The 27,813-nt window shown below is 35.8% G+C and overlaps 1 protein-coding gene across 2 annotated transcripts; it reads left to right on the forward strand.

The window, feature by feature from the left end:
- The first annotated feature begins 10,236 nt into the window (after window positions 1-10,236).
- Window positions 10,237-21,607, forward strand: LOC143242970 (putative peptidylglycine alpha-hydroxylating monooxygenase 1). 2 transcript variants are annotated; one of them, XM_076486580.1, is made up of 4 exons: window positions 12,113-12,658; window positions 12,806-12,872; window positions 17,015-17,064; window positions 18,656-21,607. In XM_076486580.1, exons 1-3 carry the CDS (start codon window positions 12,581-12,583, stop codon window positions 17,050-17,052), a joined length of 183 nt encoding a protein of 60 aa, XP_076342695.1. In that variant the 5' UTR covers window positions 12,113-12,580; the 3' UTR covers window positions 17,053-17,064; window positions 18,656-21,607. The 2 variants fall into 2 exon arrangements, with proteins under 2 accessions (XP_076342694.1, XP_076342695.1); XM_076486579.1 differs by having other exon boundaries at window positions 10,237-12,872.
- Window positions 21,608-27,813: the final 6,206 nt, after the last annotated feature.

Genomic DNA, 27,813 nt, shown 5'->3' on the forward strand with positions numbered 1-27,813 from the left:
TAATAGTGGATTATGTCTGGTTGCTCTGGCACTGCAGTTCATGCCATTGTTTGTTTTGGAATTTCGCACAAAGCTACTCGAGGTTTATCTGTGCTAGCCGTCCCTAATTTAGCAGTGTAAGATTAGAGGGAAGGCAGCTAGTCATCACCACCCACCGCCAACTCTTGGGCTACTCTTTTACCAACGAATAGTGGGACTGACCTAACATTATACGCCCCCACGGCTGGGAGGGCAAGCATGTTTAGCGCGACGCAGGCGCGAACCCGCGACCCTCGGATTACGAGTCGCACTCCTTACGCGCTTGGCCATGCCAGGCCCACAGTTCATGCCATGAAGACAAATTGTTATTGTATTGGGAGTGCACTTGCACCTGTTTAAGTGCTATGTGACGTTATCAAAATATGGTTAACTTCCAGGGTTCTTTTATTTGTGTATGCGTTTCGGGTATTTAACTTTTTTCCTTTAATAACACATTTTAAGTTTGAATAAATCATGAGTGATAAACGATCAAAGAGTCCTTCTTCATCTTGTTTTTAGTTTAGAAAGTTTTAGGTAATATCACATGGAACAAAATATTTACTTTATTATTTCATTAGCTCAATTCACTTAAACTACTGCTGTAAAAGGAAGAAAAGCTGAGAACCTAAATATAGTCGAAGAATGAGAAGTGGCATATCATTTTGAGTTATTGGTTCTTGGGTTGCTGTTTTTCTTCGTTACACTTCCAGTTAGCTCTAAACAGACTCCAGTCTTACCTTAATTAACGCTGCCTCTATCTGTAGTAGTGCTCCCGCTAGTACAGCGGTATGTTTACGGATTTACAGTGCAAAAATCAAGGGGTTCGACTCTCCTCAGTGCACGAGACAGATAGACCGATGTGGCTTTGCTATAAAAAACACACGCACGTATCTGCAGTAAAAAAAAAAAAATTCTCTTTTCTTGTTTTCTTTCTTGAGAAAAGTCATTGACCAATAAGACAACAATTTAGCATATCTTTAGCTTTCGTAGATTTTTGGCTGCTCCAAGTCAATGGATCGAAATTGTTGACAACTATTTCAAAGACTCTTGATAAAATTGTGATTCTTATTCAAAATAATTCTTTGTATTACAAATAATAAAGAAAGCCATTATGTTCAAAGGACTTAGCAAACTGTGTCTGTGAATGTAATTGTTTTTTTCTTTGGGTGAAATAGACAAAAAGGAAAAAAATGTTTTTACACAAATAAGGATTTACAGCTGAATTAAGGATAGTCCAGCATGTGTTTAATGGAGCGAGATGTAAAAAAGAAAAGATGCAATTTTTTATGCTGTATTCAACATGCTGATAAACAGAGTGAAGATTGTAAAGTAATATTTCATGACAAAGGATATGATACCGTGTCAACAATTGTTAATATTAATGGTACTGGTATCACTGAAGAGTTCAAAAATGGTTGGGGTAAACGACCTGAAAATGGTATAACAGATAATATTAAAATGTTGAGCAAAAGCATTGACGACAATTTTTAAAGAATTGGAACCTGGAAATATGAGGAAATACTCGAACCTATATGATATTTCTTTTGATCCAAAGCTTCATCTGGCTATTACCCCCCTGACAAAGAAGGCCAAAAGAGTACTGTAATATTGATATTATGAACTTCAAAGGAAATACAATTTAATTATTTAAAGACTTTACAATTGATCGTAGTTGATTAAATGTTTTCCTTCAAAAAACAAATGAAATCCAAAATATTATCCACAAATTACGATGAGAGGAAATCAAAGTGAGTGTGTGATATTTTGACTTGATACAATACCTTACAAATGTATTGCAAGTAAAACTGTTTATTATCACTGCCAACTTACCGCTGCACCATCGGGAGACGGTATTTAAGTTGTCACATCTCCTTTTATTGTGAAATTGTTTTCATTAGTGCATTCGTTTTGTATGACTTCCCCAATCGAATCCTAAAATCGATTTTATTGCGATCGTATTCCAAGATGAAAAATGTTACGGCAGATGTTAAAAATAATTAAATAATAAAATAAAAATAAAGTAGAATAAATGGAATTAAAATTAAAAGTGAGAAGTTTGAATAGATATACATATAGATTAAAATAAACAAGGGGTCTGACTTGAAGGGAAATATTCCTAGAAACTGGTTGTGTGTGTGATGGGGAGTGCCTTTGGAAAACCTACTTTCATTGGTCAATCACCCGATTATTCTGCATGTTACTACCCAAACTCTACTTTAAATGGGAAGGAAAAAGAAATTACTGAAAGGGGCTTCACTCGGTCCTAACTAGTGAAAGTAGGTTTTCTCGGGGCACTTTCTCCACCTAAAATTTGAGGCATTGGATCTGTAAATCCCAACTAGGGCACCTTGAGTCATCTGTCCTTCCCAACTCTGAATGGGCCGGTTTGGATTGGTACTTTGTTTTGGGTGCTGTCAGCTTACTTTTTACTGTAATAACAGGTTAACACAACGTTCGTGCCTTTGCCTTCACTTTTTCTACTTTACTCGCATTTATCATCATATTCACATAGACAACATTAACCCATTCGGGCCTATACAAACGTCAGCCACTCAGTATAAAATGTAAACATTTTACCTGGTGCGGGATGAAGAAGGAAAGTTAGTAGATTCCATAGATGTTTAGGTTGTGATTTCCCTTTACACACAGGTATTTGTATCATGTCGAAATTCGAGGCTAAATGAAAATTTCTCCTCGAGAATGTCGCCTGGTCTCCTTCGCTACGAGTCCCTAACGAACCCGGTAAGCTTGATGAACCGGTGGAGTTGTTTTCTCGGGACTTATGTATAAGCTATGCTTTATCAGTAGTATTAAAAGTTTGTTTTCTTCTTTTTCCGAATATTTTATTCAGCTAAAGAGATATTTTTCAAATCTTATTTTAGTTCACTGCGCGAGAGAAAGTCAGCTTAAAAGTTGAGTAAGGATATTTTATAGAATTCTGTTGTCAAGTGTTCTACACGTAGTTAGTTGCTAAGCGAATTATATTGTTGAATGTATTAAGTGAAATATTATTTTCGGGCGTAATATTCAGATTGTTGTCGAGTTGTAGACAAAACATGTAAGTATCAAATATATATTGTTGGTTGGCGTTACGTACAAGTTTGTTTTAAAGTTTGTTTTTTCGTGTCTTAATTTTAATTTCGCATGAAGCTACACGAGGGCTCTTTGCTATTTAACAGTCTATAGAATGACAGCTAGTTATCACCACCCACTGCCTGCTCTTGGGCTACTTTTGACCTTTGCATTAAAACGTCCCTACGGCTGAAAGAGCGACCCTATTTGATGACGTGAATTCGAATACGCCCCCTTCGGATTACGAGTCGACTGCCTCAACCACCTGGCTCTGCTGGGCCTTTAAGTTATATTTGCACGTGTGTAAAAATGTTACACTCGTTTTGTATTTTGAGATAGAAAGCAGTGTTTTTCGCTTTTTTCTAACGATTCTTCGGCATTTTGATTTTTGCTCGTTTGTTGTTTAGCGCATGAGCTGTCTGTGCTAAGCCCGCCACGGTTATCGAAAAATCGTTTTTAGCATTAATTAGCGTTCATACTTACACCTGTGCAACTGTGAACCTTCACTGATATAGTGTCTTTTGAACAACTTTATGTGCATAGGAAAATACAAATATTAAAAAAATGTTATGTTCCTTTGTTGTTTCCAAATATAAATATAACTCTGTTTTTTGTTTTGTTTTCATGACAGTTCATTGGCGTCCAATGTTACCTACACGAACTTATATGTATAATATGTAAAAGAAACGAAACGATGAAAGAAACCACTCGTGGTAAGGTGATGTCACTTCTGTAAAAGTGTACACAATGTAATATGATAAGTAAAATGAGAGAAATTTATATAGAAAAGGAAGGAAGTTTGATAACAGAGGAACAGGAAAAGAAGAAACACATCTTCGCAGAACGGAAGTTAAGATTCAATCACATAATGCTATTTTTTAGAAGAATAATATTACTATAATATTCGTATGTGTAAATTATCTTGAACGTTACGTTAACCAAGATTTCTGAGCGCTCAATGGTCAGTGTTTAATTTTTATTAACCGGTGAACTTTCTTTCAGGAACCTTGTAACGTCACAAACAAGTTGTTCGTGAGCTCGGGTTGTTTAAGCTTGCTCTGTGCTTCTGTTCAATCACAGAAACAGTCTGTTATTACTTGTGTAATTTGTTTTATCGCTGTTCACCTCGGACCGGGGGGGTCACTTTGGGACAAGCACGTAGAACTTGAGGTGTGTGGTAGCTTAGCAACACACTTAGAAACGTAATACTCGCACAAAAATCGATATAATTTCATCCCACGTTTCAGCAGCGACTTCTTATATCATATCGACGACGTGCAGGACCAGTAGTTAAAATGGCTTTCTCATCACGACTAAGGAAGCTCTATTCAGTCACAATATTTTGGATTTTGTGGTTAAGCCTAAAGTGTATGTTACATCCTGTTTCTGCTGAAATAAAGCTTCCGTTACTAATGCCTGATGTTCAGCCTAAAGTGGTAAGTATTCTGTTTAAGTACATAGCTTGAAGTTTTGTACGTATACTACCATATGGTAGGAAAGTATTTTCTTAAGATGAAGTCTGTTACATTACGAATTTAGTCAGTATTTAATATATGATTCCAAGTTCTGTTGCTATATTCCAGTATCTGTTTTTCCAGTTGTTTTACCAGTACAAAAATAAAAAAAAACACGTCATTTGAATATCTTTAAATCTTTTACGAATAAGACATAATACAAAGCTGTAATATGGTACATTCAGCATATTATACAATCATTTATTGCAGTCATGTTTATAAAGAACTTTTTAAACTTTATTAAAGGAAGAAAGCATGAATGTAACAAACGTAGCATCTGTTTCGTTTTTAAGTTTTGTATTTAAAAACATATTTGCTTTTCTTGGTCTTAACAGAATGACTAAAATCTAAGACATAAGAATGAATGGTGAAAATAATATTCTTTCTGAAAACCTATTTGAACTTGTTATCAGTAATTAGAATTAGTATTTCATCTAAACAAGCTACATACACAAACCTTAAAAATTAACAAAATATATATTGATTTATTTGTTGGCTAACTGTAATGATATCCAACAAATAAATCAATATATATTTTGATATATGAGTGGTATAATTCTAATATATTATATACAACGCGTATTATCAGGTATAAATAATGGCAGAACGTAAACAGAGAAAATTTGTTTTGATTTTCGGGCAAACCTACACAAGAGCTATCTGTGCTACCCGTCCCTAATTTAGCAGTGTAAGACTAGAGGGAGGGTACCCACCACCAAATCTTGGGCTATTCTTTTACCAACGAAAAGTGGGAGTGACCGCACATTATAAACCCCTACGACTAAAAGGGTGAGCATATTTGGTATGACGGGGATTCGAACCCGCGATCCTCGGATTAGGAGACGATTGCCTTAAATACCTGGCCATGCCGTGCCTAACAGCGAGAAGATGCTATTATGTAAATATATCTTATAGTGAGAAAGAAAAAAACATTTGCCGTCCAAAGCAAGCTAATGAAAGATGGATATAATATTTTTAGGTGTGGTATAAATAATAAAAATGGAAGTAATTATTTAGAAAGTACTTCATTTCTCAATCCTTCAAATTATTTGAATATTTTCTTTCTTTTGAACATTTACATTTTCCCGACCATTTCTGTTTTGAACCAGTAGAAACATGAGTGGTGATGGCTCCACCAATATTTTCTGAAAGGGGCACAAATACATTTTGCTTCCACCCAATATTAAAATATAAAGAGTTTTAGAGAGGAAAAGGCCAGTTGAGTGGCACTTCTGAAGTTACAAGAAAACTTCTGAAGGGATGGAAACATGCTTGTGTCCACGGCGGAAATTCGAACTACAGATTTTAGCGTCGTAAACCCAACGAACGATATATTCACCTATTGTATTTTGATGAGAAAATAGGACGGAATTCACCTGAACATCGTTTAGACTCAGTTGTTCTCAACCTTTTTCGTCGTATTACTCCCTGAGACTCTCCACGGTATTACCGTGACCCATATTATAATGTTTGTAATGGTGAACTTTGCGTAAAGATAGAATAAAATAAAAGTATATAAAGATCCTAATTTATTGAAAATGTTACAAATAAATGACCTTGAGAAATGCTACAAGTGATAAACAAATGTAAAATCCATGGAATTACTAAACATCATACAAAACCTACTTATTCACCCAGTGTGAGGGTTGATATAATATATATATATATAATGAGAAAATGTACTGAATTTGATATTTAAATTTTAAATTCGATGTATTAATATTATATAGTTTAAAAATTTAGGCAATTCAAAACGTTGTAATATATGAAAATTTTTACTCAAAATTAGACAGATGTTTGCGCAACAAGCATCTCGACCACCGCACTTCAACGTGTTTCTCATTGGTGGGCAGTTACAGGCACTTGCCACAAAAACTACAAACTGCTCCGTGATTTCCCCAATAAATCTCAAATCTTCCGTGATCCACTGAGAAACTTTAAACAACCCCCCAAGGGGTCAGGACTCCCAGGTTGAGAACCACTGGTTTCGAGAGTGAAAATTAAGATTGAGCTCTTTTAGGTGCGTTGCGCACCAGCAGTAAGCTCACTGCACTCAGAAATTTGTTTTTTTGGTGCGCACCAGCAGTAAGCTCACTCCACTCAGAAGTTTGTTTTTTTGGTGCGCACCAGCAGTAAGCTCACTGCACTCAGAAGTTTGTTTTTTTAGTGCGCACCAGCAGTAAGCTCACTGTACTTGGAAGTTTGTTTTTTTGGTGTGCACCAGCAGTAAGCTCACTGCACTAAGAAGTTTGCATTTTTGGTGTGCACCAGCAGTAAGTTCACTGCACTCAGAAGTTTGTTTTCTTGGTGTGCACCAGCAGTTTGTTTTTTTGTGCACCAGCAGTAAGTTCACTGCACTCAGAAGTTTGTTTTTTTGGTGCGCACCAGCAGTAAGCTCACTGCACTCAGAAGTTTGTTTTCTTGGTGTGCACCAGCAGTAAGCTCACTGCTCATGGAAGTTTGTTTTTTTGGTGTGCACCAGCAGTAAGCTCACTGCACTCAGAAGTTTGTTTTTTTGGTGTGCACCAGCAGTAAGCTCACTGCACTTAGAAGTTTGTTTTTTGGTGTGCACCAGCAGTAAGCTCACTGCACTCAGAAGTTTGTTTTTTGGTGTGCACCAGCAGTAAGCTCACTGCACTCAGAAGTTTGTTTTTTTGGTGCGCACCAGCAGTAAGCTCACTGCACTCAGAAGTTTGTTTTTTTGGTGTGCACCAGCAGTAAGCTCACTGCACTTAGAAGTTTGTTTTTTGGTGCGCACCAGCAGTAAGCTCACTGTACTTGGAAGTTTGTTTTTTTTGGTGTGCACCAGCAGTAAGCTCACTGCACTCAGAAGTTTGTTTTTGGTGTGCACCAGCAGTAAGCTTGCACTCAGAAGTTTTTTTTTTGGTGCGCACCAGCAGTAAGCTCACTGCACTCAGAAGTTTGTTTTTTTTTTTGCACTCAGAGTTTGTGTGAAGTTGTGTTTTGGTGTGCACCAGCAGTAAGCTCACTGCACTCAGAAGTTTGTTTTTTTGGTGTGCACCAGCAGTAAGTTTGTTTTTTTTTGGTGTGCACCAGCAGTAAGCTCACTGCACTCAGAAGTTTGTTTTTTTGGTGTGCACCAGCAGTAAGCTCACTGCACTCAGAAGTTTGTTTTTTTGGTGTGCACCAGCAGTAAGCTCACTGCAAGTTTGTTTTTTGGTGCGCACCAGCAGTAAGTCACTTGTTTTTTTGGTGTGCACCAGCAGTAAGCTCACTGCACTCAGAAGTTTGTTTTTTTGGTGCGCACCAGCAGTAAGCTCACTGTACTTGGAAGTTTGTTTTTTTGGTGTGCACCAGCAGTAAGCTCACTGCACTCAGAAGTTTGTTTTTTTGGTGCGCACCAGCAGTAAGCTCACTGCACTCAGAAGTTTGTTTTTTTGGTGCGCACCAGCAGTAAGCTCACTGCACTCAGAAGTTTGTTTTTTTGGTGCGCACCAGCAGTAAGCTCACTGTTTTGGTGTGCACCAGCAGTAAGCATTGCACTGCCACTTGAAGTTTTTTTTTTTTTGGTGCGCACCAGCAGTTTGTTTTTTTTGCACCAGTGTGCACCAGCAGTAAGCTCACTGCACTCAGAAGTTTGTTTTGGTTTTTGGTGTGCACCAGCAGTAAGCTCACTGCACTCAGAAGTTTGTTTTTTTGGTGCACCAGCAGTGCTCACTGCACCAGCAAGTTTTTTGATGCGCACCAGCAGTAAGCTTGCACTCAGAAGTTTTTTTTTGGTGTGCACCAGCAGTAAGCTCACTGCACTCAGAAGTTTGTTTTTTTGGTGTGCACCAGCAGTAAGCTCACTGCACTCAGCAAGTTTGTTTTTTGGTGCGCACCAGCAGTAAACTCACTGCACTCAAGTTTGTTTTTTTGCGCACCAGCAGTAAGCCACACTGCACCAGAAGTTTGTTTTTGCGCGCACCACTGCACTCAGAGTTTGTTTTTTTGGTGTGCACCAGCAGTAAGCTCACTGCACTCAGAAGTTTGTTTTTTTGTGCGCACCAGCAGTAAGCTCACTGCACTCAGAAGTTTGTTTTGCACTGTGGTGTGCACCAGCAGTAAGCTCACTGCACTCAGAAGTTTGTTTTTTTGGTGTGCACCAGCAGTAAGCTCACTGCACCAGAAGTTTGTTTTTTTGCGCACCAGCAGTAAGCCCACTGCACTTGAAGTTTGTTTTTTTGGTGCGCACCAGCAGTAAGCTCACTGCACCAGCAGTAAGTTTGTTTTTTTTGGTGCGCACCAGCAGTAAGCTCAGCACCAGCAGTAAGCTCACTGCACTCAGAAGTTTGTTTTTTTTGGTGTGCACCAGCAGTAAGCTCACTGCACTCAGAGTTTGTTTTTTTTGGTGTGCACCAGCAGTAAGCTCACTGCCAGAAGTTTGTTTTTTTTTGGTGTGCACCAGCAGTAAGCTCACTGCACTCAGAAGTTTGTTTTTTTTGTGCGCACCAGCAGTAAGCTCACTGCACTCAGAAGTTTGTTTTTTTGGTGCACCAGCAGTAAGCTCACTGCACTCAGAAGTTTTTTTTGGTGCGCACCAGCAGTAAGCTCACACTGTTTTTTGTGCCAGAAGTTTGTTTTTTTGGTGTGCACCAGCAGTAAGCCAGCACCAGCAGTAAGCTCACTGTACTTGAAGTTTGTTTTTTTGGTGCGCACCAGCTCACTGCACTCAGAAGTTTGTTTTTTTGGTGCGCACCAGCAGTAAGCTCACTGCACTCAGAAGTTTGTTTTTTTGGTGCGCACCAGCAGTAAGCTCACTGCACTCAGAAGTTTGTTTTTTTGGTGTGCACCAGCAGTAAGCACCAGCACTGCTCACTGCACTCAGAAGTTTGTTTTTTGGTGCGCACCAGCAGTAAGCTCACTGCACTCAGAAGTTTGTTTTTTTGGTGTGCACCAGCAGTAAGCTCACTGCACTTGGAAGTTTGTTTTCTTGGTGTGCACCAGCAGTAAGCTCACTGTACTTGGAAGTTTGTTTTTTTGATGCGCACCAGCAGTAAGCTCACTGCAGTTAGAAGTTTATTTTTTGGTGCGCACCAGCAGTATGTTCATTGCACTTAGAAGTCTGTTTTTTTGGTGTGCACCAGCAGTAAGCTCACTGCACTTGAAAGTTTGTTTTTTTGGTGCGCACCAGCAGTAAGCTCACTGAACTTGGAAGTTTGTTTTTTGGTGTGCACCAGCAGTAAGCTCACTGTACTTGGAAGTTTGTTTTTTTGGTGTGTTTTTTAATTTCGCGCAAAGCTACACGAAGGCTATCTGCGCTAGCTGTCTATAATTTTAGCATAGTAAGACGAGAGGGAAGGCAGCTAGTCATCACCACCCACCGCCAACTCTTGTGCAGCTCTTTTACCAACGAATAGTGGCATTGACCGTCATTATACAACACCCCAGGGCTGAAAGGGCGAGCATGTTTGGTGTGAAGAGGATTCAAACCCGCGACCCTTGGATTACTAGTCGAAGTGTCCATATAATTTTGTATTTGGGTCGTTGTTCTTACAGGATAGTTGTGTGTTCCTTTTAAGTGATATATTTATTGGTCATTGAAATCAGTCTGACAGTTGAGGTTTAGCATATTTTTTTATAAATCTCATGTTTTCAAAGCTCCCATTGAAATTGTTTTCATATTGTTAAGTAAAACACCCAGCATTTAAGAGGGATAATTTATGTTGCAGTAATTTATTTTGATGATTTTGGGAATATAACCACAGAACATCAATCTTCGTATTCTGAAAGAAATGGCTAATTGAATTTTCAACTTAAAATATAAAATTAATGCTTGAATATGTTAACATTCTATAATATACCAAAAAGATTTACTTATATTCTCTTTAATGTACTTGGATATTGAAATTAATCTTTCTAATGGATGCATTTAGAGCACGTGGAAACAGAATGTATGATCCAGGACCAAATAGAAATTTATCCTTTTGCTTTTCGGACACACACTCACCAGTTGGGTAAGTATTTGCTAACATACTTGTGTTAAACTTGAAGCTTGATAACATCACACTCACACACACACATATACGTTCATATTTGGTTTCCAGCTGCTATGTAATTTGCATTGTGGTATACAAATAGTAAGGACAGCAATGCCCTCTATTTGCATCATATATAAATACTTCAGTATTTCAACTCACACGTCCTTCTCACTTAGAGTGAGTACTTCCTATTGGACTTACTTTATCAGTCTGCTTAAATTTGTTGTTTGCTCGGTTCTCCTATATATCTATTTGGTAATGCTAAAAATTGGAATCGGAATAACATTTCTTGTCTGTATTTTTGGTTGGGAAAGTAAAAGTAAATACAAAAAACTGAGGCTGCACTATTCTCATATGCTGTAATATTATCCAAGAATGATAAAACTTTTCTCTACAGAATAACTGGAGGTCTGACAGAAATTTATTGTAGAGCGAGTCTGAATTTTCTAACTTTGATTGACGCTTAAGACACTGGCACAACAAAACAATATTTGACTCTCAAAAATAAAAAATGTTTGTATGGACTAAAGAAAGTTCCTTTGTTGAAAAGAGTCTCCCCCTCTCCATTATTAAGTTGTCCCAGACTGAGAAAAGCATGCATGGCATTATATACAGGAAACAATATTCCTAGTCTGCCCATATTTCTTGTGCTACCCATGTGATTTTTTTTATCACTTTCACTGCTAGATAAGGGAGATTGTTTTGGTGTTATTCTTGCATGATAAGGTCACCTGACCTTTCAATGGAAAACACTTCTAATTATCTTCACATTGTATGTAAATATTTAAAGAAATATGTCTCACAAGAAGACAGCAGTGATACATCAGGTGAATGACCAAGAACTGTAGGTAACTGGGTCAAAAGAAAGTTAAAACTACATGCACCAAAATAAATGAAAACTTTGAAAAATTTCTATATTAAAACATATGATAAGCCTGTATACCACAAGAGAAAATTAAACACGTGCACATAGGTAAATATGAATACAAGTAACTATCAGAGTGAATTTTGCTAAATATTGATGGATTCTTTTCATCCCATCTTTTCTTCAGTGGCACAACAGCATGTCTGCAGAGTTACAACGCTATAAACTGGGATTAGATACCCATTGTGTAGCTTTGTGTTTAACTTCACTTAAACATATTTTTCACTATAGGACATGAATGTAATATTATACTGTTTCATTCTGCTTTTATATGTAGTCACTGGAAACTATAGAAATTATGTAAATCAATATGAAAAGAAAGTTGATTAAATAAAGCAGAATATATTCTGGTGTTTATATATATTAGTATGAATTCATGGAATTTCTCTAAGGATATTGGAACTCATGTAATAATTGTCTCCATTCTGTTGGCTCTCCTAATCTATACCATTCAATCATTTCATTTTCCATCACAGTTTTTAAACAATTCCTATTATTTGTTATACATAAAGGTGCTGGTAATTTATGTATTTTATTTCCATATTGAGGAATTTATATTTTCAAGTATGATTAATATATTTCCTTCATACTTTATTATTAATTGCATTTGATAACAAACAGTAAGTAAATACAATACACACATAACAAATGTTGCACACATCAGTTAAATATATTTTTGTAATTCTCCAAGTGTTTTACAAGGAAAACTTTCAATATCTACTGTATTATTCAGTTTAGGGGTATGCAAGTTATTTTAAGAAGACATTTTTTTAGGTTATACATGGACAAGTATGTGTTTATTGAGACAAATAAAAATGTTTTGTTGCACATGCTATTTGACATCTTTATCACTGAAGCAAGTAATTATAAATAAGAAACTTATTTGAATATATGTAACCTGAAATATAAGAAAGTGAAGTAAATATATGTATTGAAAAGACAAATAACCCTTTTATTTATATTATAAGTTTGTTCGAGGGATGTGTAATTCTTAATGAATTTTAAGTGCATTAGTAAAAGTTTCTATATATTTTTAGTTTTTAACTTTTAAACATGTATGTATATTTCTCATGCTTGTGGCAGGATATGTTCTTAAGCCTAATGGCCAGTGGCTGTTGATTGGAAAACATGACCTTCTGAAACCACAGGTATTTGTAGAAACAATTCGATAATCTTTGAAAATGTGTGCAATTAAAACTAACCAGGAAACGTGAGAACTATTTAAATTTCATAATATTAAATACTTCTATACGAAATAAATAATATTAACTTAATGTTAATATTACCTGTTTCAGATGTTCTACCCTGTTCAGAACAACTTGACAATTTTGCAAGGAGATATCGTGGTGAGGGATAACAAAGGTCATTACGTGTTTTCTGTGGAAATTGTATTGAAATTTTGTAATACAGTAAAGAACAGGGGCGTAGATTCCGGAGGGATGGTGGGTATACATCCCCCCTTCATTTTAGGTGGGGGATGGTGCATTCAATCATCCTCCCTACAGTTTGGTCTGTTGAATTGTTTTATTGCATCACAGGCCTACAAATTGTGTGTTTGTTCTTGTGATTCTCGTGTTCTTACCAATCGAATTACATAATTAGGCCTAGATGTATGCTTTTTAAGTAGCCGAAATTTACATCTTTAATATAGGCATACTTCTGAGCTTTTCGATCTAAGCGATAGTTCGTAAGTATCAGTCAGTAGGCCTAAATATACATGCAAAGCTTGCAAGCACTATCTCAAAATCTACCTATGTCTTGTACGTAGTGTGAGGTTAAGTAAAAGTTTCATCACAACATATTGAACAGAGCATTAAATTCGAAAATATTAGTCTCAAACTCCTATGATCTAGATCTGGCAAGCCATTTGTAGCTTGTAGCTGCATCAATCTTATGTGTATATTGTGCGGTTTTCCTACGCCATTTGTTCTTATACATGTCTAGCCGGTTTTATTGTCGAACACCTTACTCTCCTTAGTTGCCGAAGACGCTGACTATAGTGTACGTTTAGTGTACAGTTAACGGGCCACTCGGATCCAGATGCGCCCTACATCACCCCTCCCATCCCTTTAGTCTGAGCCTCGATTTTACAACAGGGCTCATTAGACCTGTGTTTGTGGCTCTCATTAATCCATGAAATTTCAGATTATCACTGCCCTCTAATAAAGTGCTGGAACTTTATGGTAAAAAAACAGATAGTAAAAATGTTGTATTTTCTTGTATAATTAGAACACAAAAGGAGCGATTTCAACGGCCTGAAGCCTCTACTCGAATTGTATTGCTAGTTTTTGTTTAGGTGTTTTCATTTAATAGACGTGCTAATAGATATTATATCACAACGTGTTTGCCTTTTGATGAGTTTTAACAGGAATATAATATATTTGTGATTGTTTAAGTATTTTTCGAGAAACTTGCAATTACTTCTGTTGTAACTAGCACACATTATTGTCCCAGCGATGCCCAGGCAATCAGTCAGCTCGGTAGTCACTGTGAGGTTCGCGCGTTCGACTTAAATACATTGTACAGTTCAGTCCAACTTCCATTCTGTTCTATCTTCATTCATTGTACATCAGAGTTTTTCAATAAAAACTGTATTTTAGCCTGTTGAGTCATCTGGGAAACAGATTCCAATTATGACAAGCAAGCGTCTAAAACTTTCCCACATTAAACAGTTCTGCAAGCCAGTTACTAGTACTACAAGTGACAATGTAGATGCAGATAATCCAACAACCTCAAGCAAAAGAATAGAAATTTGCCATACAGAGGAAATACCATGTTCATCACAGGACGAGTCTGAAAATACTTGTGCAACTATTGCACATTACAAACCACCAGATAGTTGTGAAACAAGTTTGTGCAGTAATAAAAAATCTGACACTCCACAGATACAGTGTAGGAAGCCATATCATCCAGACTCACAACTAATACCTCGACAGAAAGCAAAATCTCAAAATATCAACTTCCAGGGCAAGTGGTTTGATGAGTTCCCATGGCTGCACTTCGACAGTCAGACTCAAAAAGTCATATGCTTTCTTTCGCCAAGGCGAAAAATAGAGGCCTTTTTACAGGGAAATTGGAGAGGCCAGTGGAGTATACCTTCATATCCAAGGGTTTTTGCAACTGGAAAAAGGCAAAACAGAAATTCAACGAATACCAATCCTCCTCTCAGCACAGATTCGCTATATCTCCAGAAGGTTCACTTGATGTAACTCCAGTGAATGTCCAGCGACATGATGGAAAAAGAAGCAGCAGGAAGAATACAAAATAAGTTTAGACAAAATATTCAGAAGTTTACGTTTCTTACTGCGTCAAGGTTTAGCATTACGTGGACATACTGATACGGAGGGGAACTTCCTGCAGTTAATGAAGATCCTGGAAGAGTAAAGTCTTTGCATTAATGGTTGATGGCACTCAAGATGTTACAGGCGTCGAACAGGAAGCAATATGTGTACGATACGTAGATGAGAACCTTGACGTCCATGAGACATTTCTTGGTTTGTACAGTGTTTCCAATACAACTGGTGAAACTATCCTCGACTATACTTGATGTACTGACTAGACTCAATTTAACACTGTCAGGATTAAGAACACAAACTTATGATGGAGCCGCTAACATGAATGGTACGTGCAGTGGATGTCAGGCAAAAATAAAAGAGAAGCAACCGTCAGCTTTGTTTTTTCACTGCGGAGCACACAAGGCTAATTTAATAATGCAACATGCAGTTGAAGCTTGTGAATGTGTTAGATTCTATCCAATAGGTACATGAACTTGCTTCAGAGGTCAGGCAAATACAAGAAAATCTTTGAAAGTATTGTATCGTCAGACAGCCACAATGATCCAGTTAAATACATCCCCCCACTGTGTCCAACGCGCTGGTTGTGCCACCTATCTGCAATTACATGTGTAATGATCACTACAGTGACATTGTTGATTCTTTATCTGAATTAGCAAATAAAAAATCAGATGTAGCAGTGAAAGCACGAGGTCTGCTGGACAGATTTGACAAAGGAAAGACAGTTTTAGGATTGTTGATGGCTCAGCATCCGTTAGCTGCATTAGAGGAACTAAACCGTGCATTCCAAGCAAAATCAGCGACAGTATCTGGCATGATTGAAGCATCTGCAATGACAGTTGAGCAACTGCGGGTATTGCGAACACAGGAATATTACAACAAGATATTTGATGAAGCTGAGAAAAAGGTAACTTCCCTATATCTGGTGCCTATTGAACTACCACGTATTCGCAGACCCCCCAGAAGGATCACAGGTGATGGCTCAGCACACCATTCTGCAACAACTAGAGATTACTACAGAAGCCAATATTTTGAATTTTTGAACACAGTCATAGAACATCTGACCACTAGATTCAATGCAGACAACAATGACTTGAGGCAATATCTGGCACTTGAGAACATGATCACATCTGGCAAGATTGACAACTCGGTTATAAACTTCTATCCAGAAATCTCTGCACAACGGCCCGAGTTTCAGTTGCCCATGTTCAAAGGAACAACAAAAGCAGTATCTCTAAAAGGTGCGAAGGATACTTACTGTAAAATGCATGAAACAAGCCAGCAGATGTTCTATGAAGTGTTTCTTCTCATGAAAATTTTGCTTGTATGTCCAGTATCCAGCTGCGAATGTGAACGCAGCTTTTCCGCATTAAGACGGTTGAAGACGTGGTTAAGGTCAACTATGTCTCAATGCCTTTTCAACTATGTGGCAGTTTGTCACATTCACAAAGATGAGGTCGACAAGATAAATATAGAAGAGCTTATGAAAGGATTAATAAACAGATCATCACAAAGGAGGTTTATGTTTGGGAACATGTAGACTAGAGGACTAAATGAATCTTACTTCAATGAAAAGTATGAATAATTATTGCTTAATTGTAATGATGTGTAATTTTCAAGAGTTTGCAAAGACATTTTAATTATTTTTATCAAACAACATGAACAGTTTTTTTAGTATATATAAACTTATCAAGGGTAATTACTAACTTCATTAATATTTGAAAACGTAATTCATGCAATGAAAGTTATTAGTAACCTTGTCAAGTATAATGGCCATCTTTTATACTATGCAGTGTGCAGGAATAAATTCATGTGGCAGTTAATTTGTGACACATATGTCTTTATTCTGTCAACATTTTAAAAACTGTTCACAACACCTCACTTATACAAACCTACATGGAAACCTTGAAGTATCGTGTCAACAAGATTATTCTGTGACTGCATGTTTACAGTTTTCAGGTTCACATAATCAGTGATTACCAATTTATAAATTGAACAGTCAACATACGTGGTTGCAAAAATCACCCCCCCCCCCAATCGGGTGTAAAAAATCTACGCCCCTGGTAAAGAAAGCTTGAATTAAAATGTTTAAAATTATTAGTTATGAGGTTATAATACTGGAGCAAATAAATATACATTAATATAAATCATGGTATTCTTTATTTTTATACATGTTATACTTAACAGTCAATTTGAATATTTTATTAACAGGCTGCTCGTTGTACGATGAAAAATTTCAGAGATGTTGACACTGAAGTTGGGTAAGAAATTTCTGAAGCAAATATTTACGTTTTAACATTTTTATTTCACATTCAACAAACAAACAAAAATATAATACAAATGATTGATTTCCTTGTGATTACAAAAATATGACATTTATTTTGTTTTTTAGTATATTTTTTACTTGGAAAATATTTAGTATAGTTATGAACTACACTCTTGTACAAATTAATTGAGACAAATGGTCATTTTACAATATTTTTAACTTGGCGGCCGGTGTAGGCTCGCTGGACCCGCTGATTTCCTTTAATAGTCATTTTTTCACGCAGACGGCGTTATTAGCTGTGTTTTGCAGTACGGTCGACCTATTTTTGGGATATATGACGAAATTTGAGGAATATTACGTCATTCGAAATTGCGTTAGAAGGGCATGGAGACCAATCAAAAAACGACTTCTTACCAACTCAAGAAAGAAAAAACAGTATCAATGGGGTCTGAAATACAAGAACTGGACACAAGAACAATGGAGGAAGGTGTTATTCAGTGACGAGACTCATTTCTTTGTACAGGGTCAAAGATGTCTGCATGTTCGCAGATTTCGATATGAGAAACTTCGAGAATCTCACATCAATCAGTTCGTAAAACATCCCTTGAAGAAAATGTTTTGGAGCTTTTTCAGCTATTATGGCGTCGGAGGCTTACATATCGTAGAAGGTATGATGCGAGGACCACAGTACATCGAAGTTTTGTAGAGAAGAGTCGTTCCAGAATTGAAAAAGAGATTTCCAGATGGATCTGGCATTTTTCAGCAAGATCTTTCTCAGTGCCACACATCGAAACGTGTGAAGAATTTTATTATTACAATGCAAATAAAGGTGATGGACTGACCTGGAAACTCTCCAGACTTAAATCCTATTGAAAATCTTTTGGCGATTTGTAAAGAAAGATTTCGGGGAAAATACTGTACTATGAATGATAAGCTAATTGAAGCCATAATTGAGGTGTGGTACCGCGATCCAAAAATTGGTAAAGATTGCAGTCAACTCGTGGACTCGTGCCAAAGCAGATTAATGATCTTCTGAAAAATAAATGATAAAAAGTATCATGTGTTAATTTGCAAGTAATTTTTGGATTCTTCACATTCCAAGCAAATGAATATTTTTTTTTGTTTTAAATGTCTTCTTCCGTGTTGCAATTAGTCATTTTCAGTAACAATTTAAATGCTTATTATGAGTGCCTCTGTGTCTCTAATTTAAAATGACGAATACTTTTCAAGTTAAATGGATGTTTTTATATACCACCGCCACCAACAACAACAAAAAAATATAATAATAAACAATAAGTAAATTCAATAACTGGTTACATTCTGATGACACTTATGTATTGTGGGTATTACAATTTTAATTAACATAAAGAACAGAACAACGTTTCGGTCTTCTTAAGTCATCTTCAGGTTAACAAAGAGAGTTTGCAAGTGAATCTGAAAATGATCTCAGAAGATCGATACGTTGTTCTGTACTTTGTGTTAATTAAAGTTTTATTACCCATACCAGTCATCTTGAGAATACATTTTTACTTCCAAGTTGGTTTTTTATCGTCACGGAACACTTTGTTTTGTTTACTTCTGTACAGGCCAACTGGCAATGATGAAATGTGTAATTTCTACCTGATGTATTGTGTGGAAGGTGACAGAATCGTAAGTAAACAGGATTGCTTCTCTCCAGGACCTCCAATCTACCGTTGGTGCTGGGACTCTCACTTGGGAAGCATTCCAAACTCCATTGATAAAGATGCAAGCACTTCAGAATAATTAGGCAGATTTCTAGTTTGATAGCATAATATTCCTTCTACATGATGTAAATTGTGTTTTCGTCCTTTTATTGGCCTCTTTTTAATTGTGTTTGAGTTTTGTATCTGACTTGTGGCCATTGTTTTGTTTAAACTCGATTTATTTTCACAGACAGACTTGTTGCTTTGGGCCAAAAAAAAGAAACAAATAATCTTTTATTTAAAATTTAATATAAAAAACGTGTCATTAATTGGGTGAAAACATATAATTTCTTTATCAGTGCGGTGTCAAAATATTATTGTTATTCATAGAATATTATCCAATTACACATTTCTTATCTAAAACTGTTGGTTCTTGTATTAAACGTATATTCACTATAATGCTTTAAGTTGTAACTTGTAGATATTGTACAAATGTATCTCTTATGATCTATGTCTTTTATATGTGGTTACAGTTTGTCTTTTATTGTAAGCAATGTTTCATCTCATTTGTGTTATTTCAAACAACAAAATCAGTGCTAGTGAAAATTGCACAACTTTCGAGAAAACCTGACTTAGGTACTTGTATGTTTTCAGTGAAAGCAGTTTATTATTTTCTTAGAACTTGACCATATATTTGGTAATTATTTTTAATTTTTATTGCTTTTTAATTTTATTCATGATTGGAGCTGTGACTGTAAAATCATTAATCTCGGGCTTATTTGGTGATGTTATGTTAACCAAAGCCTATGTGGAGAAAGTGATCTAAATGAACTAACCCTCCATGGTCTGTAAGACCAAAATCACAACAGTGAGAAGAAAGCCTTTATGACGTCGCCCAAAAGTCCACTGTTTAAAGGTGGAAGAAAGTTTTTATAAGTGGTCTTTTGGCCACTGTATAATAATCGACATTTCTAGGAGTTCTGGCCACCTTATAAAAGTTGAAATTTATAGGACTTCTCGTTACGTTTTATGACTAAATTTCAAGTTTATAAATAATTTCAGCGACTTGTTTGTTTGTTTTTGAATTTCGCACAAAGCTACTCTGTGCTAGCCGTCCCTAATTTAGCAGTGTAAGACGAGAGGGAAGGCAGCTAGTCATCACCACCCACTGCCAACTCTTGGGCTACTCTTTTACTAACGAATAGTGGGATTGACCATTACATTATAACGCCCCATTACTGAAAGGGCAAGTATGTTTGGCGCAACGGAAATGCGAATCCGCGACCCTCAGATTATGAGTCGCACGCTTAACACGCTTGGCCATGCCGGAGCTTATTTCAGCGACACTGTACATTTTTTACTTCGTGGTTAAGAATGTATTTGTGTTGAATCGCTGTTAAAAGTGGGTGTGAATATAATGTATTACTAGTTGCTTTCATGTGATTTTGCTCGCTTTCAATTAAGAGATCTACTTGTTGATGACTGAATAAAATAGTTTCCTTTTATTATCCGATCTTTCTGGATCTCCACAAACTTTTAACTGAAATGAAGAAGAAAACATGTACTTAATAAACAAAGGTATACAGAAGTTAGATACTTAGAATTTATGTAGATGTACAGTAAACCTAAAAACTAAATAAGTGACCTCATAATGTCAGCCACACCCAAAATTGGTTTATCACGTGCGTTGCTACAATTGAGCTCCCTTATCTACACGCCAATTATGGAGAAATGCATTTTGAATAACAACAAAAAAATATATATTATTTAGTTATAACCAAAAACAAGCCAAAACGAAAATAAAATAAAAACACTGCACTAATTGAAAGAATCTCGGGGTACAAGCTATAACGTGAGGTATAAAATGTACCCTAGGTTTTAGAGGCGACTGAAGAAGTAGGACCCACATTGCGGTGGAGATACATCGTCTATCAGTTCATTCACCAATCTCACATAAAGAAATGAAATAAAGTAAAATAAAAAAAACAGCAGTAGAAATTAAAATTAGGAGAGCGATTTCCCACATCTATATAACCCTTCACTGTCTGTAGACAGCTGTGGGTAGCTGACTGCTTTCCATAGTAAAGAAAAAAACTGAAAAATAAGAATAAGAAAAATAAGGTACTAACATCTGGATTAATTAAACTGAGGCTTGGCGTGGCCAGGTGGTTATGGCACTGCACTGGTACTCCGAGGGTTACGGGTTCGAATCCCCGTCACATCAAACATGCTTTCCTTTTCAACATTGAGGACGTTATGCAACGGTCAATTCCACTATTCATTGGTAAATAGCCCAAGAGTTAGTGGTGGTGACTAGCTGCCTTTCTTCTAGTCTTACACTGCTAAGTTACGGACGACTAGCATAGATAGCCCTCGTGTAGCTTTGCGCGAAATTCAAAACCAAACAAGTAAATTCAATAAAGTTACCTCTGGAAGTTAGCATTTCAGCCCCATTATGGCAGAAAGGCACTAATTGGTAACCCACTAAACGAATTATACAGGGTGTTCGGAAAGTCACTGTGCAGTTTTGTAATCATATTTTATTCAGTCTATTTCAAGCCAGCAACTGATAGCGGTGTTTAGGAACGAAGTAAGAAGGATCCAGGCCTGTATTGATGCCAACGGGGTCACTTTCAACATTGTTTATAATTGTCATTCATATTTACCTCCTGTATTCTATGTTGAAACATGTCTGTTAATAAATATACAAGTGCACAGTGACTTTCCGAACACCCTGTACTAGTGTAAAGCTTCCCATCCAGTTATCTAAATTAACTAGTATAACTCCCAACCACCACTCTTTAAGTCTACTATTACTATCGTGCTCTAAACAACACTTTATGTGCGGTAATGTGTACATCGACATAAAGTTGTGCCAAGTTGTTATATGACCTTATTCATAAATAAAAATAGTTATTTGAAAGTTTTAGTAAACTGTCTTAACTTTTATTTCTTTATATTTACTTAATACATTCTTATCTTTGTCACAGAATAGCATAATAATTTTATTTAGTTTCTTTATTAAATTCATTAAGTTTTGTATCAGTATTTCAACGTTACTGATAAAATATTGTAATTTATTACAAATTTAATTAACTTTATTAATTTTCTCTAAATACACAAACACACACACTGATAATGAAGAGCATGTAATTATACCACAGCTGTAAATTATTTGTAGTTTTCACTTACCTTACTTATAAGGTAACTTCTGATATTTGTAACCTTACTTTTATTTTTCAAATAAAATATTAAAAGTTCACTTGTATGATTTGTAACTTATAAATGCATTAACACGTAGCAAGGTAACATTTGATTTCTTCACAAACCTTTGACGTTATACACTTTTTTTTCATCTGAAATAATGACGGTTATGCTTTAAAAGTAGCATATTTTTCACACATAAATTTAGCTGTAAGAACCTGACGAATAAATTAGTGTGTGTGTGAAAAGGGGCGAGACATGAAAAGCATGAAGATTCTACACGATTGGAATACAACTACACACTCAAACATTTATTTCAAAACTTGGTGAAAACTTAATGATAGTTTCTCCAAATGAATTTCGCGCCAAACAACATTTCACCACACACACACTTATTTAAAATACAGTTGTAGTATTTATTCATTTATTTTTAGATAACTGATTTTGTTGGTTTTTTATTTCGCGCAAAGCTACACGAGTCATCCACGTGAGTTTAAAAGCGCGCGAGATAAAAAATATATTGAGAGGTACACAAGATTAGAAACGTTTACAACGTTTTTCTTTATTAGAACGTTCTTATACACAGCTATACAAATATGCTTACTAATTAGTAATCTCTGCGTAAGGCACGTCATGCCACTTTTTAACATTTTAAGAACCAACAACTATATGGTACCACAGTTTGTATAAATGATATGTATTTTAGTAAGTTCAACAAAACTATTCAAGAATACGCAAGCCTCGAGATCACAAAACCTAAAGAAAAACAACAAAAACGTAGCCAATAAACATAATATATATATAAAAACCACTAGAATAAAATTGTAGCAATAAATTAATTTATTTTTACGTCATATATTATAACTGGAAAACGTGTTAAAAGAAATAAGCATTTCATATTCATAAAATCGATTGTATTTTAAAAAGTATACATATTCGATGAAAATAATATTTTTATCCAGGACATTGTCGTCTATGTTGTAAGAATCCCCCCCCAAACAAAATCACGTTTGTACATCCTAAATCAACATTTATTATATACGCTAAAATATTTTACTGATATATTATTAAAATAGTGATAATTATTTAAATTAATTTCATTGTGGTAGAAAGCACGAACTCGGATATAAAACAAAACATTAAAATAGCTGACAAACATCGCTCATTTTGTTACATGGTTTCATTTCCAAGTGGTAAATTGATACGTAAGTGTCTGTCTCTAAGGCATAATATGATGTTTAATGCATGCATCGTATTTCTAATAGTATTAAGTTACATGTACCTATTGCTAATTACATACTTCTCTGGCAACAACAGTTTCGTAATTATTTTTTTTTTTTACGATTTTCTCATGAGGAAACTGCTTGTAAATGAGAAAGGACACACAAGGCTAACGTGACGTATATTATCACAATAATACTTTGACATTTTAGACTGCTTTTTGGCATTGGCCTGGCAATGTTCGCGCCCGCGTCGCGCTAAACATGCTCGCCCTCCCAGCCGCGGGGGTGTATAATGTTACGGTCAATCCCACTATTCATTGGTAAAAAAATAGTCCAAGAGTTGACGGTGGTGGTGCTGACTAGCTGTAGTCTTACACTGCTAAATTAGAAACGGCTCGCGCAGACAGCACTCGTATAGCTTTGCACGAAATTCAAAACAAACCAACCCAAACTTTACTAATGCCCCTCTCTAATTATCATCTCCCCCCCCCCGTATTTCTATAAAGCTAACCTTGAGTAACAGTAATATTAATCCAACATATATTCCACACACACAAAAGCCCCCTTGGTCAGAAGTCAACGAACTTCAAGCACGAGTTTGATAAAAAGTTAGGTTTTGGTTCCATTTTACCAGAGAGCGACTATTGTTCTCTATGAAAGAACGTAGTTTCTTATTAACCAATTCACTCACCACTTTCATGTTTGTAGAGTTTGTTAAACCTCTGAGACTATGGAGTAAGCAAGCGATACCTAAGGAATTCTCAGACGCTGTATTTATACCGTGAAAGTCTGTCAAAAGAAAAAAAAAACACAAAGCAAGAAAGGTTACAATGTTCTCCTTTCCACACGCCTGCTTACTGAAATGACCAGAGGGTGGTAGTCCGGATGTCAGTTGCAGAGATACTAAATAAAAGTGGGACATGCAACACACGTTCGGACTGGAGGGTTAGGAGGAGTCTAGATTTAATTTTTTCTTGTTTTTATGAAAATAGGTTGGCATTTGTCGTCTGAGTATTGGAAATAGAAAAATCCACGCAGTATCCACCGATCGTTGAAAGTTAGACTTTATTAACTCTACTACAGAGATAATCCGTCAACGTTTTACACTTTAAAAAAAAAAAAAAAACACTTTCAAAGTGAGAATCCTATTACTAAAGGCAACGTGCTAACTTCCGGGAGCTGCCTTGCTTTTCTTTCCAGATTGAACGTGGTGAAAAAAGAAACCGGGAAAATAATGGGGTAATCAAGTGAAACATATTGCTGCTCTCTGTGTGAAGTATTTACAATGTAACTCATCAACGTGATTTGAATTATTGTGCAAAATATCTTACAACTAAGGAACTTTCTGACTTGATAGTTGATGTTTTCAAGCAGTTATACAACGGGCTATGTGTTGTTGTCAACCACGAGGAAGCTAACCTTGATTTTTAGCAGTGTAAATCCGTATGGTTGCTGGTGATCCACGTCCACTGAAAGACTTGGCTGATTACACAGAAGCATTTTATTAAATACTTGATGAAAACCTTAATACTTTGCCTTTAAATGTACTAACTTTTTATGCGATACCTAGTATTAAAACACAGAAAAAGCGAAATAATAAAACGCACCATACTTTCCTTTATTTTTGTGAGAAAATAAAAATATATGAAATAATAAATATTAGATTGCTTATAAAAGCTATAATTAGGAACATTAATATTTCCTAGTATTTGAATAATTTTTAAAAATGTTATTTCTGTTATCATAGTGTTTGTTTGCTTAAAGTATTAAGATTCACGATGTGTTATCAATATTGTTCTTTCTACATGGATCGCACCTCGAATTTTGATATTAAAAGATTTCAAGAAGCTCGTATAAGTTTAGGAAAATATAAATATTTTTTACGTGAATGTTATGATTTCAAGGATTTTCTGCGAACCTTAACATCATGAAAGATACAATAGCTTATGATAATATAAACGATTTAATAAGTACGTTATACTCTTTTTATTTATTCAAGCGCATCAAAAATAGACAGGAAATAGTAAATACTGAAAATAAAAATGCAATAAAAATGCAGATGGCAGTAAAGCCACTTACTAGAAACGTGTGACAGTTCAGATAATGCTGAATAATCTAGCAGTAAAAATAATAAAAATTGTACGTTTTCTATAAATTGCGTATTCGGATATTTGTTACTCTCTTTATTTTTCATCTTTTTATACCAAGTAATTGAGCTATTCTTGTTTTCGTATTTTAGGCTTAGTTTGTTTTTATACTTTAAGCTCGGCTTTTTTTTTCGTTTGGGTTTAGTGTGTGTGTGTGTGTTTTTTTTTAATTTAGACTCAGTTTAATTTTGAAATTCGTTTTCTGAAGCAGCTAGAGAAATAATTCATTGCCAGGTAGTTACGAGCACTGCGTGTTATTTAGTGTGCACTAAAATATTTAATCCACAACGACCTTTAAAAATCGTGTTTGTGCATTTTTTTCGCATTCCTTCAAATCAGAACTTTAATAAGATTAAAATAAGAGTGAAAATTACATTTAAAATCAATTTTTGTTATTCACATCTTCTGTGATGAATTCCAAAATAAATCAGTTATGAGGTATGTGATTAAAACGTTGCACTGAAACAGAACTTTCGTCACCTTTCATAGGCTTAAGAAGCCTCAAAGCTTTGATATTAGAAGACAAAGTTATTGTATTTGCTCAAATAACACAACTACGTCTGAGAACAAAATATACAGTTTTAGCCATAAGACATGAATATAACTTAAGGAATATAATTTTACTATAAAATTCTTGCCATGACCATATTACTTTTGGTCGAAAGTACATGTTAGTGTCTTCAGATAGGTGAGTAATGTGACTACAGTATGGAGACGGTCAGAACATGCCATTGGATGCACATTAATGTTACCAAGTAATACTTAGAACATGCCACTGGATGTTTGTTTTGATGCCATCAGGAGGAAGTTCAAGTGTCTTAGAATGTTTTGTTGTCATTATGTACACCTTGAACTGAAACATAGAGTAAGTTGACGTGGTAGACATTTATGACTGAAACACAAAGTAAGCTGACGTAGTAGACAGCTGTGACTGAAACAGCTATAACTGAAACATAGAGTAAGCTGGCGTAGTAAACATCTGTAACTGAAACACAGAGTTAGCTGACGTTGTAACCAGCTATAACTGAAACATAGAATAAACTGACATGGTAGACATCTACGACTGAAACATAAAACAAGCTGACGTGATAGACAACTATGATTGAAACATAGAGTAATCTGACGTGGTAGACAACTATGACTGAAACAGCTGTAACGTTGACGTAAGTTGACGTAAGAAATAGCTATAACTGAAACATTGAGTAAGTTGACGTGAGAAACAGCTATAAATGAAACAGAGTAATCTAACGTAGTAAACAGCTGTAACTGACACAAAGAGTAAGCTGACGTGGTAAACAGCTATCACTGAAACATAAAGTAAGTTGACGTAAGAAACAGCTATAACTTAAACTGAGAATAAGTTGGTGTTGTAGACAGCTATGACAAAGAGTAAGCTGACGTAGTAAACAGGTATGACTGAAATACAGAGTTAGCTGATGTTTTAAACATCTATAACTGAAACATAGAATAAGTTGATGTGTTAGACAGCTATGACTGAAACATAGAGTAAGCTGGCGTGGTAAATAGCTATGACTGAAACATAGAGTAAGCTGACGTGGTAAAAAGCTATGACTGAAGCATAGAATAAGTTGGTGTGGTAAACAGCTATAACTGAAACGTAGAGTAAGCTGACGTAAAAAACAGCTATAACTGAAACACAGAGTAAGGTGGCGTGAGAAACAGCTATAATTGAAACATAGAATAAGTTGATGTGGTAGACAGCTATGACTAAGACAGAGAGTAAGCTGACGTAATAAATAGCTGTAACTGAAACACAGAATAAGTTTATATGGCAAACAGCTGTAACTGAAACAGAGAATATGTTGACGTGGTCGACAGCTATGACTAAGACATAGAGTAAGTTGACGTCGTAAACAGCTATAACTCAAACACAGAGCAAGCTGACGTTTTAAACAGCTGTAACTGAAACAGAGAATAAGTTGATGTGGTAGACAGTTACGACTGAGACATATAGTAAGCTAACGTGGTAGACAACTATGACTGAAACACAGAGTAAGCTGGCGTGTTGTTACTTCACATCTAGTGTGATGTTCTTAGTGTTTTAACTGCTAAACACCAATATTCCTCTGCATCGTGTTGAATAATTGACCAAATATATTAAAATGATCAACGTTACATGAGCGAAGACAGTCACGGTTTATAGCTTTGTGGATATATATGATATATTTGTAAAGAGGTGTATTGATTGATCAAAATACTATTTGTCAAGCATGACAAATGGTTCCAGTGGTGAGTGTGATGATTATGTTTAAAATTGTGTTTATAACTATTTGTAATGGGTTGAATCTTTCAAAACCCGTATTCACATACAAAATATATGTGGGTAGAATTTATCAATTGACTCTTTGTGGGAGTCAAAATGAAAAGAATTAAGTAGGAAGAAGTATTATTATTACTGTGAGTCACGAAGATAGTGGAGTTGTTGTCGTGCAGAGGTACATAATGGGTTATGTACACTCTTTCCACTAAGAGGAATTGAACCTCG

The sequence above is a fragment of the Tachypleus tridentatus genome, unplaced genomic scaffold (assembly GCF_004210375.1).
Source record: "Tachypleus tridentatus isolate NWPU-2018 unplaced genomic scaffold, ASM421037v1 Hic_cluster_2, whole genome shotgun sequence".
NCBI classification, from domain to species: Eukaryota; Metazoa; Arthropoda; class Merostomata; order Xiphosura; family Limulidae; genus Tachypleus; species Tachypleus tridentatus.